Source organism: Typopeltis vanoorti, chromosome 20 (assembly GCF_054136105.1).
Source record: "Typopeltis vanoorti isolate ZY-2024b chromosome 20, IOZ_Tvanoo_1.0, whole genome shotgun sequence".
NCBI lineage: Eukaryota > Metazoa > Arthropoda > Arachnida > Uropygi > Thelyphonidae > Typopeltis > Typopeltis vanoorti.
The window spans coordinates 14170194-14189944 of NC_143568.1; the positions used below are offsets into that span (position 1 = coordinate 14170194).

Sequence of the window (19751 nt, forward strand, 5' to 3'; positions counted from 1 at the left end):
AGAAAGAAATAATATTTATTTGTTAATAAATGCACGCATTTATAAACATTCCATTTAGGCTTTAATTTTTGTAGACAGAAGACGTCTTAAGCTTGCGTGGCAATAAATGAGCTCTGCGTTGTGTATCGAAGACCGATGCTTGCTCGTCTAGTCAAAACTACCTTAGCTTGCTCGGTTGTAGGAGCTTCCAGTTCCTCGCAGCAGCACTGTGATTTCATGCGCGCACAAAGCCATTTCCGCTCCCTTCACGTCGTCTTAAACACAGGCCATACGCAGTCAAAGTAGCTCTAGCCAGTGAGCTTCAACCAGCCTTTACAAGCGTGCGTGTTGCTTGGGAAAATCAAGTTACAACCAACTTCATAAAGAAGAACCGTTGGGTAGATTTGTATTCAAGTAGCTAAATTGAAAAACATAGAATATCATTTGTAAAATAAATGTTGTATTTGTATGATTAAATGTACATAAATTTCTAAATATATCGTTTTAAATGGCCAGCAATTCATTATTCCGCTAATCAGACTTCAATCGCACCTCTCACTCCCTCAATGATAACAAGAGCAAGCGTGAATTTCAAGACCAGCATTCGCCCCTGTGGTTCAACTGTTATTAAGCCTAATTCAAGTAAAAGAAAGAAAGTAAGACAGCTAATGAATTCTTATATCAGACAATCAGACAATTTACTAGAGAGAAATGCATTCTGAATGCTGCTTTGTAAGCAAGCATTAAGTATCTGCTAAAAGATGGGAATCTTGCGCATCGTAACTTGAACATTCACAAAGTTCATTAAGGGCTACATCGGAGGATGGAGAGTATCGAGTGATTACATATTACCTTAATTATCTCTTGATTTTGTGTTTAATGGATCACAATTGATTACCGTTTCGAAGCAATCCTCTGGAGAAGATAAAGTGTCGTCTAGATATATAACATCAATCGCGTCCTTCTATTTCTCACCGGAAACCCCCCCCCCCCACATTGTTGTTCTCTGATGGTTATATTCTGCAGTAGTTTCTATAATTAAGTATTAACATTTAGTTCGCATCAGTGGTGATCGAGTCGCCAGATAAAAGCTTCTATTTCTGTCATCAAATGGTAATGGGGCTGTCTCAGATAGGCAGCTATTGACTTCTACAGAAGTTCGATATTCTCAGCGAACAGCACGTCATAAAATCAGGCTGAGCATGTGTAATCACGGCTGTAAGAACATAAATAAACTGTGGAAACGATGCTCAAAGAAATGGAGACTTGGAATAGCAAAAGTAACCATCTGAAAGAAGATCTCGTGACTTGTAATATCGCCAATGCTTTGGGAATCTCTGTTTGCTTAATATCGTGTGGAAATATTTAACATATTGAAATCAATGAATTCAAATATCATAAAAACGAATGTGTTTTACTTAAATGTGTTTTACTGTCTTTGTTATCCAACTGGCAAATGAAGTATCGTTCAGATTATCAGAGTGTTTTTGAAGCTTATCTAAACCGGTTGAGTCATTCAAATATTTTCGGGTTATCCAACTGGAATTTTTGTTTTATTCAAATTCGAGGGTGGTCTGAAAAGTTCTCGGCCTAACAATGAAAAAACGAATTTATAATTTCAAAATTATTTTTATTTTTCAACATAATATCTCTTAAGACTAATACATTTATTCCAGCGATGCTCCAGCGCCATTATCCCATCCCTACAGTGGTTATCAGTAAGATCTGCAAAATACCCCTCTCCAGCTGCGATCACCTCTTGATTCGAAGAAAAACACTGACCAGTGAGGAAGAGTTTTAGTTTTGGGAAGAGACAGAAGTCAGAGGGAGCCAAATCTGGGGAATAGGGTGGATGTTCCGACAATTCATAGTGCAGATCCCTTAATTTTTCCATTGCCAAAACACCTTTGGGCAGGTGCATTGTCCTGATGAAAGATGATTTTTTTCTTCTGCAAACTGGCTCTTTTCTCACGAATTTTTTCGTCCAGTCTGGTTAAAAGATCGGAATAATATTCCCCGGTTATTGTTTTACCCTTTTCAAGATAATTAATAAACGAAATGCCTTTAGCTTCCCAAAACACAGATGCCACGACCTTTTCTGCTGATGGAACCGACTTTGTCTTCTTTGGGGCTGAACAACTGGCTTCTGTCCACTGTTTTAACTGCTGTTTGGATTCTGGTGTGTAATGGTGAATCCAAGTCTCATCCATAGTAATAAATCGACGCACAAAATCAGTTTTATTCTTGCTAAAACGCCCCAAGAACTGTTCATAGATTTTCATGCGAGTGCGTTTTTGATCTGCTGTGAGCAAGCGCGGCCCCCATCTCTCGCGAAGCTTTTTCATTTGCAATTCTTCATGCACAAGATATCCTACACGTTCTTTTGAAATGCCTATAGTCTCAGCAATTTCACGCACTTTGACTCGCCAGTCATCCAGTACCATAACCTTGCACTTGATCAATGATTTCTGGTGTTGTTACACTTTTTGGACGTCCTTCACGTGGATCATCTTCAAGGCTGGGACGGCGGCGTTTAAACTCAGCAGCCTATTTCTTAATTGTCGAAAACGAAGGAGAAGAGTGCGCATAAACTTTTATGAACTTCGAATGAATTTCTTTTGGCGTTAAACCTTCTTTTACAAAGAATTTTATAACCGCACGACACTCAATTTTATCCATTTCAAGGGATACAGACAACACTTTTGCTTCAGACAGCTGTATATAACAAACTACTTGATAGAATGACTTGCAATTTCACATGGATGCTTACGACAGATGTACCAATTTAGAAAGAAAAACAATCTTGCCGATAGTGTTGCCATCTATGGTCGCCGAGAACTTTTCAGACCAACCTCGTATCGCTATTTATAGTTGGAATTGGTTTTCGGTATGGGTTACATGAAACATTAGAAATCTTTTCTATTACGCCTAATGGTCTGACGGATCAGATGTTTGGATTTTTATATCTTATTATTAGACATCTTAGAGTATTAGACTACTTTAAATCTTCGGATAACTTGTAGTATTTGAAAAGTGTTTTAAAAGGAATTTTTTCCCTAATGCTCCCAAGGAAACCAAACATTTTCGGAGAAAGCTTTCATAGACAACTAAGCATCATTAGATATCTTGGAGAGACAAATTTAGATTAGTGAAGAGATTATTAGAGAACGTAGAATATTAGGAAACGGTAGAAAGGTTCAGAATTATACAACTGAAGTTTAGCATACACCTTTCAGAATTCGATTAATAGAGATCCCCAAAGAGCTTTTAGAATTACTCAATACAGATCCTCAAGCGTTCTGAATCAGACAATTAAAGCTATCAGACAGCTTTAATTGTCTGATTTTGTCATTTGATTAAATGTTCAGACATCTAACTCTCCATGTCTGAACATTAAATGTTCAGACATGGAGAGTTAGATGTCTGAACATTAAATGAATTCTTCATTGGACAGTTTAGTGGACGCATTAAAATCTTATGACGCTTAGGAAGTTAGAAAACTTTGTAAATCTTACACAATTCTTACCTGTAAGAGTCCGTACTTGACCTCAATATCCAGGAAGGTGTAATCCCGAATACTATTGGGTAGATTTTGTGGTAATCTTTCTTCCAAGCATCCAAGAACATTGGCCAGGCTCCCTAGGACAGGTTCCGTCGCAAATGCTAATGTGTCACTAAAACACAACACAGAAAAAGAGTTAATAAACAAAAATAAATAAATAAATAATAAATAAAACAAGCAGAATTAATTGCATGTAAATTCAAACAGTAAGTGTTGTCCATTTAGAGGACGTTTTCAAATCTCATCTAGAGCAAGTGTGACGAGATTAGAGGGGGGGGGGTTGACTGTACGGGGATTGAGGTCACTTACTTGGATTCTTCTATAGGATGATATAGAGTGAGCAGTTTCGGATGTTTCAATCGATCCAATTGACGAACACTAAACCTCAAGATTTCTGTTATGGTTTCTTTTCTTTTGGGTTTATGGAGTTTTTCGGCAACTCTTTTCTCGAAGAAGAACACAGCAGCACTCTGCAATAAAGAAAAAAAAATACACTTAACTACAATCCTACAATTGTCTCGGCTCAAATTTTAAGTGGGGGTGCTGAACATACAAAATAAGAAAAATATTTTTTTCCTAATTGGTAACCAATTTATTAATAAGTAAATTTACGTATTAAAAATACTATTTTAAAGTAATATTTTTAATATTAATAAACTTTTTTAATAATATTTTTGCGCTCAAGCACACACTTTATCTGTAGCGACACTGCTCGTTGAGCAAAGTCGGATTCACTTGTTACGTGCAGTGAAAAGTGCAAACGAATATTGGCGAGTCTAGCCGCAACTGACCGAACGTGATAATTCTGACACCCGCGTTAGATCGCAGTGCATTGGTTTCGTAATCTAAAGCGTTAATCGAACAATTCCAATTATTAACTATTCAATCAATGTCAAAACATAAGCTGTAACCTTTAACATGTTGTATTGCATTTATATAATGTTGTCAGCATTGTTATTATTTATAAACGCAAACAAAATTTAAGTCCGCGCGGTTAGCTTAGTGGCTGTGCAACCCTATGCCTGGGGAAGGAGTGTCCTGGGTTCGATTCCCATCGGTGACGTTGAGGAGCTTCAGGATCTTCCTCAGCCATAGTCAAGATAGCCGGTCTTAGGCGTGAACAGTAAGGTTTTTAACCCAGTTTATCCTGAGGTTATTCATCCCGCAAAGCAGGTCTTGAACTCAACACTACGGACATAGGATACACCTACGCCCTGTAGGGGTGACCACCTTATCCTGTGAACGGTTTGAGGTCCGATGATTAATAAACCCTCGACACCACAAGGTAAAAGAGAGTAAAAGGAAGATGAGATGAAAAAAAAAATTTTTTTTTTTCGTTTTTACCTTGGGGGTGCTGCAGTGTCGCAATGCATATGTACAAGCCGCTACTGCCTTCCACTTTCATTACTTTTGTCCTTCTATTGATGTAAACAGAATACAATTATACAACTGAACACTCCAATATTATGCATGGTAAAAGAATAAAAAAATGATAAACTATTTGATGTATTACGATCCGGAGAACTACAAATGTTAACTCTCGTCACCATGGTAATGTGGACAGGTTTTTTCTTTGTTTTCTTTTTAATATAGTGTAATAAGACGTGGCTACTATCTTTCTTTCATCCCGTAATATTTTCTACAGGGAGAAAACCTACTCCCCTATTCTTCCTAAGTCCCACTGATGCTTTAGACATCGCTACGTCAATAAAAAAAAAATTTCTCGTTTTTCGCCTGCATGTTTCCTGTTGCTTATATCTGAATCGAAAGATGAGCTAATCTTCCAGCAACGTTACTGGGGCAGCTAACGCATTCTTGATGCAATCAAATCTGTTTCGTAGTTTCCTTATAGAGAAAGAAGCAAAGAGAACTCATAAAAAAAAATAAGCTGCTAGTAAGGAGAAAACCTGATAGTTAGACAGATAAGAATTTGTTAGTGCGAAGGACCAAAATCCCAATAATCAGATGGCAAGAGATGCAATTAGGCCGCTAAAGAAGGGGGGCGAACCATTGCAGTGGGGGGGGGGTGCTCCATCATAATTCTCCATCTGTGTCTGCGCAAACAGTGATCGTTAGATAGACGCATGGAACTCCGTTTTCGGAGATGATCACGTAGCCCACTAATTAGTTCAAGGTCTAGAGCCTACCGCTGGATGGATGCAGCCTTCGACTGTTACCCCCCTTCGGTTACCATGGATACGGCAGGAACGAGACGATGCAAAACACGTGTGTTAGCACTTTCGATCAATTAGATTGTTGCCATTAAAGCAACCACGAAAACCTTACTGTTGTTAAAGCAATGCTTCTACACTGCACGGACGTGTTAATCAGGGAAACCACTCGGAATTTCGCCTTCCTCCGCTCAAGAACACATCCCCCAGATATGTCCACATCAGTCTACCTGTTTCTGGATGCTTTTCTTACTTTTATTTACGTTTAGAACCTCATAAATTCAGTCAGTAACGATGTGGTTGAAAAATTTACGTTCGAATCCTGTATACAACCTTTATAAGAATGTATAATTCAAAGGAGGATGGGTTACCTGGTCTCGTACGGTGGCTGTGGATTTCTTTCTTTCATGAACCGGAAGTTTTATAAATTATATAAATCCAATAAGCACGGATTATTGATGGGATGTATATATTTTATAAATCCAGAGGAATATATACTGTGATTATTTTTTAAATTTAAATTGGGTGATTTCAAATGATAAGAACTCATAGGCTTAATAATACTATTGCAGTTAGTCGTATTGACGTTAGTGGCAGTAAGGGTCAGCGTCTATCTATTAAGCCCGTCCTACCATATCATCATTAGTTAAAAAAAAAAATTATGTTTTCAGGGGCTAAATGGACGTATTGTAGAGAAAGTCGCTTCTATCCGGAATCGTCGACATCGACCTAAATGTCCCATCGATAGAACACGAATCTTGGTCGTTCAAACCAAGAGAATTCATCTCACCATCCTCACCACGGATACCGAAGATTGCAATAATACTCGATACGTAAGCATAAACCAAAAACAAATTATTAAAAATTTTAACCAATTTTGGGCAGAAAATAACAAACAATTCATCTAAACAGATGCATTTTTGTCTTATTCGTTTCTATGGCAACCGATGTAGGCAATAATTACCATCTAACAAACGACAACAATCGAGTACGGCGATAGATTTGCAATTTTCATGGATTAACTTAAATCGACATGAATTTCTAAAACTAAAACAAGTATCAAGTTTAGTAATTAATAATTAACAATATTTACCAAAGTTGGACAGTCACATTAATGTTTAAATAGTTGACGTGTCATAAATTCACCTTTTGAACGTATAGTCCCCAATTCGAGGGTAGCTTTTAGTTTGGAAGAGACGCTTCTAGTTGCCACGGCAACAAACTACACTGTTGTGATCATAACATTGGGATTTGGGTCAGAAGAGGTGTACACAACAAACAGTTCATTGAAGAGCATTCCATGTCGATTAAGATAGAAATGTAAACAAATAGGTTAATTACAACTTAGGGGACTAATTAGGGAGGGGAATAAATGGGAAAATCACACGTGAGGAGCAGAAGGGAGAAGGTATAATTAATTATTTAAATTCTAAATCAATACCTAAATTATTTGAATGCAAAATAGATTTATAAATAATTAAAACGCTATGGGCTTTTAAATCTTTCACTGGGATAGTTAATTATCTCAAAAAGTGTTCGGTGCACCCCTTTCACACTTCCTGTTTGCAATGTTCTTCATTGGTCGTGTCAGTTATTTGAAGTTCTACCCTCACTTAAGGGAATTAAAATCCTTGTATGGGAGATCGGAACGCTTGCGTTACGCACACCAACTGCACTGTGAGATGAAACCAGGAAATTTAGTTGATCTCGTGGGAACCACAGTTACTTAACTTTGATTACACATGCGAAGGGACTCTTTACATGAGCCAAATTGATTACTAAGTCCAGAGAGCATGTCCAACACAACGCAGATAAAGTCTGCTAGTCTAATTACTTTTCTTTGGCAGAGGGAGAAAGTTCTAACCCCAATGAGAAATCAAAGAACGTATAAAAGGTTGGTGTGGCATGGTGGAAGTGTATCCCAATACAATCCAGTTTATATGATTGAATCTACAGATAATAACAGTCAGATATAGCTTAGAACTAATTCTGATAACGTGTGCCTTATTTCAGACTAGGTTTAAGGATTTTAAAGGTGGAAAAAAGGTGATCCAATTTAGAGTGATAAATATAATGTAAAAATAATGGCTGCTTATGTTAAATGTTTTTTTTTTTTTAATTTAATGCGACCAGTTGCTATGGTGTTAGATATCGTAGATGTAAGGAGCTCTGAAACTTTATGGTCCGTTCTTTAACTAATGATATATACACGTACTTTAACACCAAGTCATTTACAGAGTTCTAAAGGGAAGCTGTAACAAACAAAAGAAGGGAAAAAAAAACAAACAGAGCCCTCAGAGCAAATTTCTTCATGGTAGACAGCTTCACTAAATCGATAATGCTGACTAAGCAAGGATGAACTGAAAAAAAAAGTGTTTTTAAACTACCAGATGGAAACCCTTAAAGCAATCGAAAAAGTTCAAAAAACAAAGGAACAACAGCTGTGAAAATAGCACTTATCGTTTCCACTAAGTTAATTTCTGGCAACAAAAAGAAAAAGAAAGGAACATGTGCAACATACAAGGCATCAAATATTGCTAAACAACAATTACTAACAATAAAGCGCGCGCTTTGAATACGTGACAATGAGATTGTAGTTTACCATTGTTAACGAGCTAGGAACGCATAACAAACATTTCTAGATTTGCCTAGCTAACAATAATTTGCTTGCAGGAACTAAATATTGACATAACTCCATTCAATTACAGCATTTGTCAAACTGTAAGGTGCACCTCGATGGTTAAAAACGGTGTTTCCGGCAAGGCTATAAATAATTCTTCATTGATCACATAAAAAATTCTCCTTAATATATTTTACGTTATGAATAAAATATACTTACCACAAATTTATAAGTTTAATGCAGTTATTTTATTTATTTGATTTTGCAGCACAGTTTTAAAACTGTGCTGCAAAATCAAATAAATATTAGATTAGATTAGATGCTATTAATAAATAAATAATTAAACAATACCAGACCTTACGGAACCAACAGCACCCTGAGAGGAAGTTGAGTCGTCAAGGGCAAAAAAGCAGACTGTTATAAAAATGTTATTCGCATATTTTGTTATTGATAAAGTATTTCACTTGTATATTGCATGGTTATTATATAATTCAATTACTGTGTATTTTATGCTTCTTGTACATTATTTTTTATTATATTTTATGCATCTTGTATAATTCGTTTTTATTGTATATTTTTTTGTATAGTTCATTTTGTTGTATATTTCTTGTATAGATCATTTTTATTGTAAATTTCGTGCTAAGAAATATACAATAAAAATAGATCATTTTTATTGTATATTTCTTGTAGAGTTCATTTGTATAGTATATGTCATGCTTCTTGTAGAGTTCATTTCTACTGTATATTTCATGCTTCTTGTATAGTTCATTTTGTTGTATATTTCTTGTATATTCATTTTTATTGTATATTTGATACTTCTTGTATAGTTCATTTTGTTGTATATTTCTTGTATAGTTCATTTTCATTGTATATTTAGTGTTTCTTGTATAGTTCATTTTGTTGTATATTTAATGCTTCTTGTATAGTTAATTTTATTGTATATTTCATGCTTCTTGTATATTCATTTTGTTGTATATTTCATATTTCTTGTATATTCATTTTTATTGTATATTTGATGCTTCTTGTATACTTCATTTTGTTGTATATTTCATGATTCTTGTATAGTTCATTTTTATTGTATATTTCTTGTAGAGTTCATTTGTATTGTATATTTCATGCTTCTTGTATAGTATAGTTCATTATTATTGTATTTTCTTGTATAGTTCATTTTTATTGTATATTTCTTGTATATTCATTTTTATTGTATATTTGACACTTCTTGTATAGTTCATTTTCTTGTATATTTCGTGCTTCTTGTATAATTCATTTTCATTGTATATTTCGTGTTTCTTGTATAGTACATTTTTATTGTATATTTCGTGCTTCTTGTAGAATTCATTTTCATTCTATATTTAGTGTTTCTTGTATAGTTCATTTTTATTGTATTTTTAATGTTTAGTTCATTTTGTTGTATATTTTGTGCTTCTTGTATAATTCATTTTCATTGTATATTTCATGCTTCTTGTATAGTTCATTTTGTTGCATATTTCTTGTATAGTTCATTTTGTTGCATATTTCTTGTATAGTTCATTTTCATTGTATATTTAGTGTTTCTTGTATAGTTCATTTTCACTGTATATTTAGTGTTTCTTGTATAGTTCATTTTCACTGTATATTTAGTGTTTCTTGTATAGTTCATTTTTATTGTATTTTTCTCGTATAGTTCATTTTTATTGTATTTTTCTCGTATAGTTCATTTTTATTGTATATTTGTTGTATATTCATTTTTATTGTATATTTGATACTTCTTGTATAGTTCATTTTGTTGTATATTTCTTGTATAGTTCATTTTCATTCTATATTTAGTGTTTCTTGTATAGTTCATTTTGTTGTATATTTAATGCTTCTTGTATAGTTAATTTTATTGTATATTTCATGCTTCTTGTATATTCATTTTGTTGTATATTTCATATTTCTTGTATATTCATTTTTATTGTATATTTGATGCTTCTTGTATACTTCATTTTGTTGTATATTTCATGATTCTTGTATAGTTCATTTTTATTGTATATTTCTTGTAGAGTTCATTTGTATTGTATATTTCATGCTTCTTGTATAGTATAGTTCATTATTATTGTATTTTCTTGTATAGTTCATTTTTATTGTATATTTCTTGTATATTCATTTTTATTGTATATTTGACACTTCTTGTATAGTTCATTTTCTTGTATATTTCGTGCTTCTTGTATAATTCATTTTCATTGTATATTTCGTGCTTCTTCTATAGTACATTTTTATTGTATATTTCGTGCTTCTTGTAGAATTCATTTTTATTCTATATTTAGTGTTTCTTGTATAGTTCATTTTTATTGTATATTTAATGTATAGTTCATTTTGTTGTATATTTTGTGCTTCTTGTATAATTCATTTTCATTGTATATTTAGTGTTTCTTGTATAGTTCATTTTCACTGTATATTTAGTGTTTCTTGTATAGTTCATTTTCATTGTATATTTCTTGTAGAGTTCATTTTTATTGTATATTTCTTGTAGAGTTCATTTTTATTGTATATTTCATTCTTCTTGTAGAGTATAGTTCATTTTTATTGTATATTTCTTGTATAGTTCATTTTTATTGTATTTTTCTCGTATAGTTAATTTTTATTGTATATTTCTTGTATATTCATTTTTATTGTATATTTGATACTTCTTGTATAGTTCATTTTGTTGTATATTTCGTGCTTCTTGTAGAATTCATTTTCATTCTATATTTAGTGTTTCTTGTATAGTTCATTTTTATTGTATATTTAATGTATAGTTCATTTTGTTGTATATTTTGTGCTTCTTGTATAATTCATTTTCATTGTATATTTAGTGTTTCTTGTATAGTTCATTTTCACTGTATATTTAGTGTTTCTTGTATAGTTCATTTTCATTGTATATTTCTTGTAGAGTTCATTTTTATTGTATATTTCATTCTTCTTGTAGAGTATAGTTCATTTTTATTGTATATTTCTTGTATAGTTCATTTTTATTGTATTTTTCTCGTATAGTTCATTTTTATTGTATATTTCTTATATATTCATTTTTATTGTATATTTGATACTTCTTGTATAGTTCATTTTGTTGTATATTTCGTGCTTCTTGTATAATTCATTTTCATTGTATATTTCATGCTTCTTGTATAGTTCATTTTTATTGTATATTTCGTGCTTCTTGTAGAATTCATTTTCATTGTATATTTCGTGCTTCTTGTATAATTCATTTTCATTGTATATTTCATGCTTCTTGTATAGTACATTTTTATTGTATATTTCATGCTTCTTGTATAGTACATTTTTATTGTATATTTCTTGTAGAGTTCATTTGTATAGTATATGTCATGCTTCTTGTAGAGTTCATTTCTATTGTATATTTCGTGTTTCTTGTATAGTTCATTTTGTTGTATAATTCATGCTTCTTGTATAGTTCATTTCCATTGTATATTTTATGCTTCTTGTATATTCATGTTGTTGTATATTTCATATTTCTTGCATAGTTTATTTTTATTTTACATTTCAAAATGAACCATTTTGTTGTATATTTCATATTTTTTGTATATTCATTTTTATTGTATATTTGATGCTTCTTGTATAGTTCATTTTATTGTATATTTCATGCTTCTGGTATAGTTCATTTTGTTGTATATTTCGTGTTTCTTGTATAGTTCATTTTGTTGTATACTTTATGCTTCTTGTATAATTCATTTTTATTGCATATTTGATGCTTCTTTTGTAGTTCATATTTATTGTATTTCATTTATTGTACAAGATACTTCTATAGTTCATTTTATTGCACATTTCATACTTGTTGTATAGTTCATTTATTTACTTCTTGGAAACAGGTAATAATGTAAATCTTCGCTTCTTGGTTGTTGCTTGACTAAGTTGAGTAGCGCCCTCTAACTGCCGAATATTATCGTCTTGCCAATGAACTGAAGTAACAAATTTTAGTACCTCACATTGTTCCAAACATTAATTTTATGAACTATAAATCTTTGTGAAATCAGTCACATTTTTATGATTTAAGTTTATCAACAACACTTCCTACCAATCGGATATTACGAGAGCGAATAACTAAAGACAACGGGATATCTTTCTTCCAAAACAGCCCTTTTATTGTAACCTTTATCCTGATATGGCAAGATTCTTCCACCTAATAATGCGATCGTAGTTCCAGTTAAGTAATTTTCAACATCGTAATAAATTCTCACGCTGAAAGAGCCTAGCGTTGGAAATTAGCAGTTTAATAATTCATTGTTGCGTGTGCACGTTCGTAACCATGGTAGCTAACTTTGAATTACGTAAACGCGCGCGCTTGCATGAAACTCACGATAAAATTAATTTATTGCTATCACGAGCATTTCACTTGAAATAGGACGTCTCGCGAATCGAAATTTCGTGTGTGTGAGAGGCGATTTTGAGCGAAAGACATTAAAACTGAACTAAAACAAAAGTGCTTACAGAATTGGGAGCAGAATGAAACGAAGTTTGGTGTTCATTTAAAATTTTTGCAGTTCAGTTATTTTTTCATTTATTTTTTATGCATAGTGAACTTTGTAGAATATTTGTGTTCGGTGATAGATATCGAACAAAGGGACTATATTATATTATTTTATTTTTTAAAAAAATAACACGAAGGATTCTCGCCGCCTTATTATAATCTCTGAGATGTTTTATTGATTCATCAAAGTCCATACAGGTTTCCAGTCTACGTAGGAGTTCTAGACAATGATATACACTTTCATCTCTACTCAACTGTATAGAAAGCCGGCAAAATAAATATTGCTTCTTCGTTGGTTTGAAACTTTGTCTAAAAGGTTTACAGTGCGCTGAAAAGGAATATTTATTTTAAACGAACACATGGAATTGTTCGTTCCCATAGTGATTGCCTTGCATCTCCTCCATTAACCCTGACGCAGACAAATTACAGTTTTCTTCTCGCTCAAGATAAACAAGATAATCCGTTTTAATGCTTCGGAAGCGCCCTCTAGCACGCGCTATAAAAATAAGTGTAGTTAACCGTAAAAATTCATAAATGTCTAAAGTAACTGTGGAACATGCTACGGACGCTCCATCTGGTGTCGAAAAAATATTCAGCATTTGTGAATCGATGCATAAATAAAAAATACATCAGTGATCACAAGAGAATTTTCTTTCCTGTTTCTTTGAAGATAAAAAAAAACAGAGAATGATTGGCGTTAAGATGGTGCTCGTATGACCTTAATAAATTAAATGAATAGGACTATTGTTATCTAGAATATGAATTTTATATGCGATTTGTTAATTCTATATATATATATATACTAGGGGGCTCCGCTCCCTGATGCCTACGACGTCCCCCCCCGAGTTCCGAACTGGTAGGCCTGTTCTCCTTGAATTCTGATGACTCGAATTTTGAAGACTCGACACGCAAGGTAGCCCTGAGTTTCAAAATATTTCAAATAACTCGACAAAAAACGTGACACAAAAACATTACAAAAAAAGCCTTATCATTTAAATCTGGTTTTTATTCCATATCCCAAGTAAGCAAACAGACAAATAAGTTAAGTTTGCGCCTGCACGTAGTGCAAGTCTAAGTGACCCGTAAAGCAGTACAAGTGTAAGCAACTCGTGGTAAAGGGTGGAATAAGCTCTGATCATTATTCTTAATATTTACCCTTAATGCAAAGCCCATCTCCTTGAGTAGATGAATGATGCTATGCATTAAAGGAAAGGGCCATTTCCCAGACCGGTTTCGACCTTATGAATTAGTAAAGCCGTCTCTAAAAATTCGAATGATCCCTAGGCCACTCAATTGTGGGCGAAAGACCGTTCATCTCAGCATTGGCTCTACTCAGTGATGGCCTTCCACCCACACACCACCACCACCGAGCAGAACCGTTCATATTCCGAAGAAAAGCATTCACCGACAAAGCCCCTCACCGGGCCGTGCCGGAAAACACTTTCCCCGGAGACTCAAATTGCTCCCTTAAGGGAAAAACCTTAAGCGAGCGAACTCATAATAGCCCCCACCGGTTTCGACCTTTATTGAGGTTTCATCAGTGGGAGCCAGGCTAGAAATATCAAGGTTAAGTAATACAGAGATTATAAGTATTTTACCAAAACAAGTTACCAAAAGGTGCTTTGACCTTATGAAATTAAAACCTCAGGATAAGAGATAGATGTAGAAAGTTTTTTACCTTGGGTATAATATAAGTTAAAGATGCCAAGCTATTTTAAACCTGGTTTTACTCCATTTCCCAAGTAAGCAAACAGATAAATAAGTCAGACTTGCATTACGTGCAGGAGCAAACTTGACTTATTTGTCTGTTTGCTTACTTGGGAAATGGAGTAAAACCAGGTTTAAAATAGCTTGGTATCTTTAACTTATATTATACCCAAGGTAAAAAAACTTTTCACACACACACACACACACACACACACACACACACACACACACACACACACACACACACACACACACACACACACACACACACACATATATATATTGGGATATCTATTAAGCCAATCTCTCTCTCTCCTTCTCGTCTGTATACAAGCTAGCTCTCGGAGGGAGGTTTTTTTGTGCTATGGGCTTTTCCAGATGAAGGTGAGTTAGTCGATCTCATACGGTGGTAGCAGGGTTTTTTCTCCTGGAAACGCGCGATTTTCATCCCATGTACAGACAAATCGGCCTTCAGCGCAATTTACAGACAAAAAATACTTTTGTTGGTGATGATGGGCGATAGATGGTGTTGATTGTAGTGGTGTTATAGTTGGATAATTAAGTAGTAGTGGAGGTGATGAGAAGTATTTATCGAAGTAGAGTAGAGTGCCCTCTCACGATGAGTTCTTGGACGCCCTGGAGGATTATAATAATAATAATAATATTTTGAGGTTGGGATTCATTTTGGTAATAATAAAATTTACTAAATTATCTTCAACTCACTTGAGAATTATAGAAAAAAGAGTTTACATGAAAAAACACGTGGAGTAATTCTGCACTGATAAAAAAAAACATATAAGAGGAACCATCCACAAATGAAATGTAGTGAATGAGACAGCAGGCTAGCCATTCACGCAGGTGGAAGAAGATCATAAGATGGTAGCTTTGAATGAAGGCTGCGATTTCGGACTCTATTAAATGGGTTAACAAGTTCGCGTTACTGACAGAAAACAATTGAGTTTATCTTTTGTTCTGTGGGCATTGGAATCTCCTTGGGAAATTATCTTACTGTCGGAGTTGTATGTGATGATCTGTGAAAGATCAACAACTCAAAATGTCGGTGTAGTCATCGGTCAGGAGAAGGGTAAAGGCAGCAATTGAAGTGGCGTCAGAATGAAACAATGAAATATTGAACTTAAGAAGATTCTAGGTCTGATAACCTTTGGTCTGCGATATCAAACCTGATGAAAAACTCAAAGTTCTGCCTCATCTTGAGGAAGGCGTCATTCATGGTATACTGTGGAAAGTTTAAACGACCTACTGTCATAGAATATTTCATATATCGTGGAAATAATATAGTTTATATTTATATTTAAAACTAGGGGAATAACCCCCGGCATCTACGGCGCCCAACCCCCCGAGTACCGAACTAGTAGGCCGGTTCTCCTTGAATTTTGATGACTCGACACTCGGGGTAGCCCCTGAGTTTCATAACGTTTCAAAATACGTGACATACACACGTTACATAAAAGGCTTATCATTTTATATATAGAGAGAGTAGATTTGAATTGAAGTTAAGGTTGGAAAGACGTGGGTTCGTGTCCCGTTTAGGAAGCGAACTTTTTTCTGTTGAAGATGAGTTAGCCATCATTCAGAGGTGAGAAGGTTTTCCATCCCACAAAATTGTCAAACTGGCCATAAGACCATATATAATTTACCACCATTGTGTGCAATGCAGACTGGATTAATCGCCTTTGCTTGGGCGCTGACAGGTCATTAAGCCTAATACACGAAGGAAGATGAGACTGAATTATAAAATGTCTTATATTTTATTTTTTTATAGTTTTATCCATCATCATTATCTAAAATGAATTTTAGATGCTTTATTAATCATCGAAAAATCCTTTAAAATCATGTGAAATAATTGATCACTTAAAAGAAATATCGTAAGAGGGAGCTCCATCAGCGAAGCAATATTTTAAGCATTCCTGGTTTGTATTTAGATAGTGGAAGAGCTACCTGGCAAATAAATAAAGAGATCACAGACGCACACAGCAGTCTGTGTATCAAAGATCTCTTAGGATTTTGGCACGCACTGTTCCATCTCACGTTTTCATTGATCCATCTCTAACCTACTGTGCTACAAACCTGCTTCTTAGGTGCACTACTTAATTGTATCTCGACCTTCGACGCGCACGCTCTTCTAACTCGGAGAATAGAGAAATAACCAACGAACCCCAAGGAGAATCAAATGCGACAAAAAAGTAATTGAAGACTGTCGGTTGCTGTTTTTTAGATGCATTTTCAACAACTAAGATTTCCACGCTTTATCTTTCACGTATGCGATTTCTTTCTTTTTTTTTTTAAGCTTAAATAAAAATATGAATTACCCAGAATGCTTCGCTTTGTAAAAGCATTATTGCCAAATGTCTGCTTTAGTGGCACGTGGGATTCACTACCAGACAAGTCTACGTTATTCAACATGGAATGTCATATTTCAAGGTAATTTAAGTCAACATCGGTGGCATGAAGAAATCAAGAAGTGTATTGTACAACAAAACTTCATAGAACCGACCTTGGCAATGTACCAAGAATAATCAATTCATACTGATGGGGAAAAAGAAATGAACGATGCACGAATTGGTCACCAACACGCGAAATCACTTGCTTTATACGTAAATTTTCCAACTGTTGTACAAGCAAAATAGTTACCACTTTAAGAACTAGAATTTTCATAATAGAAAAGCTAATTTTCCGAGGTATAATAATAAACGCTCATTCTACGAAACGCATTCATTACTCTAATATGGAAATGGATTCTCCTTCTTCTGACATGCGCAGAAGTGTCGAAAGGTCTCGCATCTATCTTTGTGTGACAGTCTAAGTATTATTGAAGGACAAAAGAGACATTTTGAAGATCTGAAGAATGATGGTTGTATTGGTGGACATTAAAGTTGAGGCAACTAAGGTTCTACTTTAATTTCCACTGAGGCTCTACTCTACGCTGATGTTATTGTGTGTGTGTGTGTGTGTGTGTGTGTGTGTGTGTGTGTGTGTGTGTGTGTGTGTGTGTGTGTGATGTGTGTGTGTGTGTGTGTGTGTGTGTGTGTGTGTGTGTGTGTGTGTGTGTGTGTGTGTGTGTGTGTGTTCTTCAGCTGGCTTTCCTGGAAAACCTGCAACCTTCATCTAGAAAATATAACTCCACCTTCATTTGAAAAGTCCTTTTAAACTTTTGCATCTGTAAATGTATACTTAATACATTATGCATTGAAATATATCGAAAATCGAAGGTCGGAACTGTGGAATGGATACGTTACTAGAACTGCAGCGCCACCATACGGAAGTTATAAAATCTCTGTAAATAAAGTGAGCTCATCAGCTTTGGAATTAAAGTTTGTAACGGGGGTATTTCTGAACAAGCTGCTAAAGATGAAGATAAGTAGATTTAACGGATAATATTTCTCGACAGTTTGCTGTAAGATTACTTTATTTCAAAGGCTTTAAACTTTCCCCTTTTGCAAAGAAGGGTTACTTATGGAATGACAAACAAGATAGAAAGATAATCTCGCGAATATCTTTCCAACGTACATCGATCGACAAAAAGATACGGAAGAGAAATAGGTACATGACATGACACTGTAAGGATAAAGGCAAGGGATACACGCTAAATGACTATTGTTGTGTACAAAATTGAAATATACCAAAGAACTCTTTGTAATTGGACACTTTGTAGTGGAGAGGCATTGTTGAGTAGTGGAAAATATGATTCCCAATTTTCAAATCAGAATTACGAGTTTGGATGGTGACAGGAGAACAGTATTTACTTGAAGATGTATCTCTTCTGTGTTGTGGAAGTTCTATGGAAACTCCATCAAATCGGGTCTACCTTCATTAGTTGTGACAATGAATGACAATATTATATTATATAAGAATGCCATTGATCTTACACATTTGCTATATACAGGGTGGCCATAATTAAAGAGTCCGCGCGGTTAGCCTAGTGGATGTGCGCTTCTCAACCCTATGCCTCGGGAAGGAGTGTCCTAGGTTCGATTCCCGTCGACGACGTGGGGAGCTGAAGGATCTTCCTCAGCCATAGCCAAGTTAGCCAGTCTTGGGCGTGGACAGCAGGGTTTTTTCCGCTAGTTTATCTGGGGTTTTCCATCTTGCAAACCGGTCCGGCGAACACACACGGATTACACTCATGAACACTACACTTAAGGGATGTAGCAAGGAGTGACGAACCGGCTGCATTAATTTCGTCGTGAACGCCTCATTTGGACACTCTACCCATCTTCAATCATAATTAAAGAGGTGTTTAGAGCCCTGTAGGGGATAAATTATTGGATGAAATTCAACCAAACGTGGTGGAAGTACACTCTGGAGCATTGGGTTTTTATTTACAGAAGATTAAAAAAAAAAAATACAAAATTTTGCCACCAGGGACATTTGGCGCTATAAGCGCGTGGTTTGGGATTAATTAAACAGTAATGGCTAGAACAGACAAAATATCCATTTTCGTGTTCGTATCCCTTACAGATGTGGTTCAATGTCTTCCTTTCAGATGTTCAAAGAACTGCATTCTGTGAATGATATTTTCTACAGCGGAACGTAACAGATTTGCTACACATGCTGCGTTATTCTGTCTCTCAAGGTTACTAAATCAGGAACAAGTTCTTCATACACCACGCATTTAGATTGGTCCCTCGATCGAAAGTCACAGGGGTTGAGATCAGACAAACGAGTGACCATGCTGTGGATGTTCACGACTAATCACTCTGTGTTCTGTGAAGTGTTTTCCTTGCAACATTCCCTGCACCGGCAACCTAATGTGAGGTGGTGCTCCATCCTGCATGAATATGGTAGAGTCAAGGCATCTTCGCTGCTGCAGTTGCGGAACAACAAACTTGCGAGTGTCTCTCGATACCAGACAGCAGAGACGGTACAAGTCGCTGGTCGTGTTGGGCGAAGTTCGAAAAAGTACGAACCGATAATAAACGTTGCACTGAAACCACACCACACTGTGACTTTTGGTGATTGTAAAGGAGTTTGATGATACACATGAGGGTTATTCGCAGCGCAAATGCGGCAGTTGTGTGAATTAACACTATCGTTCAGATAAAAAATGTGCTTCATCACTCCACAACATCTTCCACGGCCATGCATCATCCACCTCCATTCGAGCTAAGCACGTCAGGGCAAACTGCACTCGATTCCGCATCACTATGAAGCCAAGTTTGAGTATGGGAGATCTTGTAGGGTAAAAACCTCAGCATTTACGCAGGTTTTCCG

The 19751-nt window shown here is 35.1% G+C and overlaps 1 protein-coding gene across 1 annotated transcript in view; it reads right to left on the reverse strand.

Moving 5' to 3' along the window:
• LOC150095248 (SCY1-like protein 2) overlaps positions 1 to 19751 on the reverse strand; it is a 146768-nt gene that overhangs the window by 71537 nt on the left and 55480 nt on the right. Inside the window, exons 2-3 of the mRNA XM_090410630.1 lie at positions 3851 to 4011; positions 3506 to 3653 (exon numbers count right to left, since the gene is read on the reverse strand). Coding sequence (XP_090266756.1) covers positions 3506 to 3653; positions 3851 to 4011 — 309 coding nt within the window. The remainder of the gene's footprint in view (positions 1 to 3505; positions 3654 to 3850; positions 4012 to 19751) is intronic.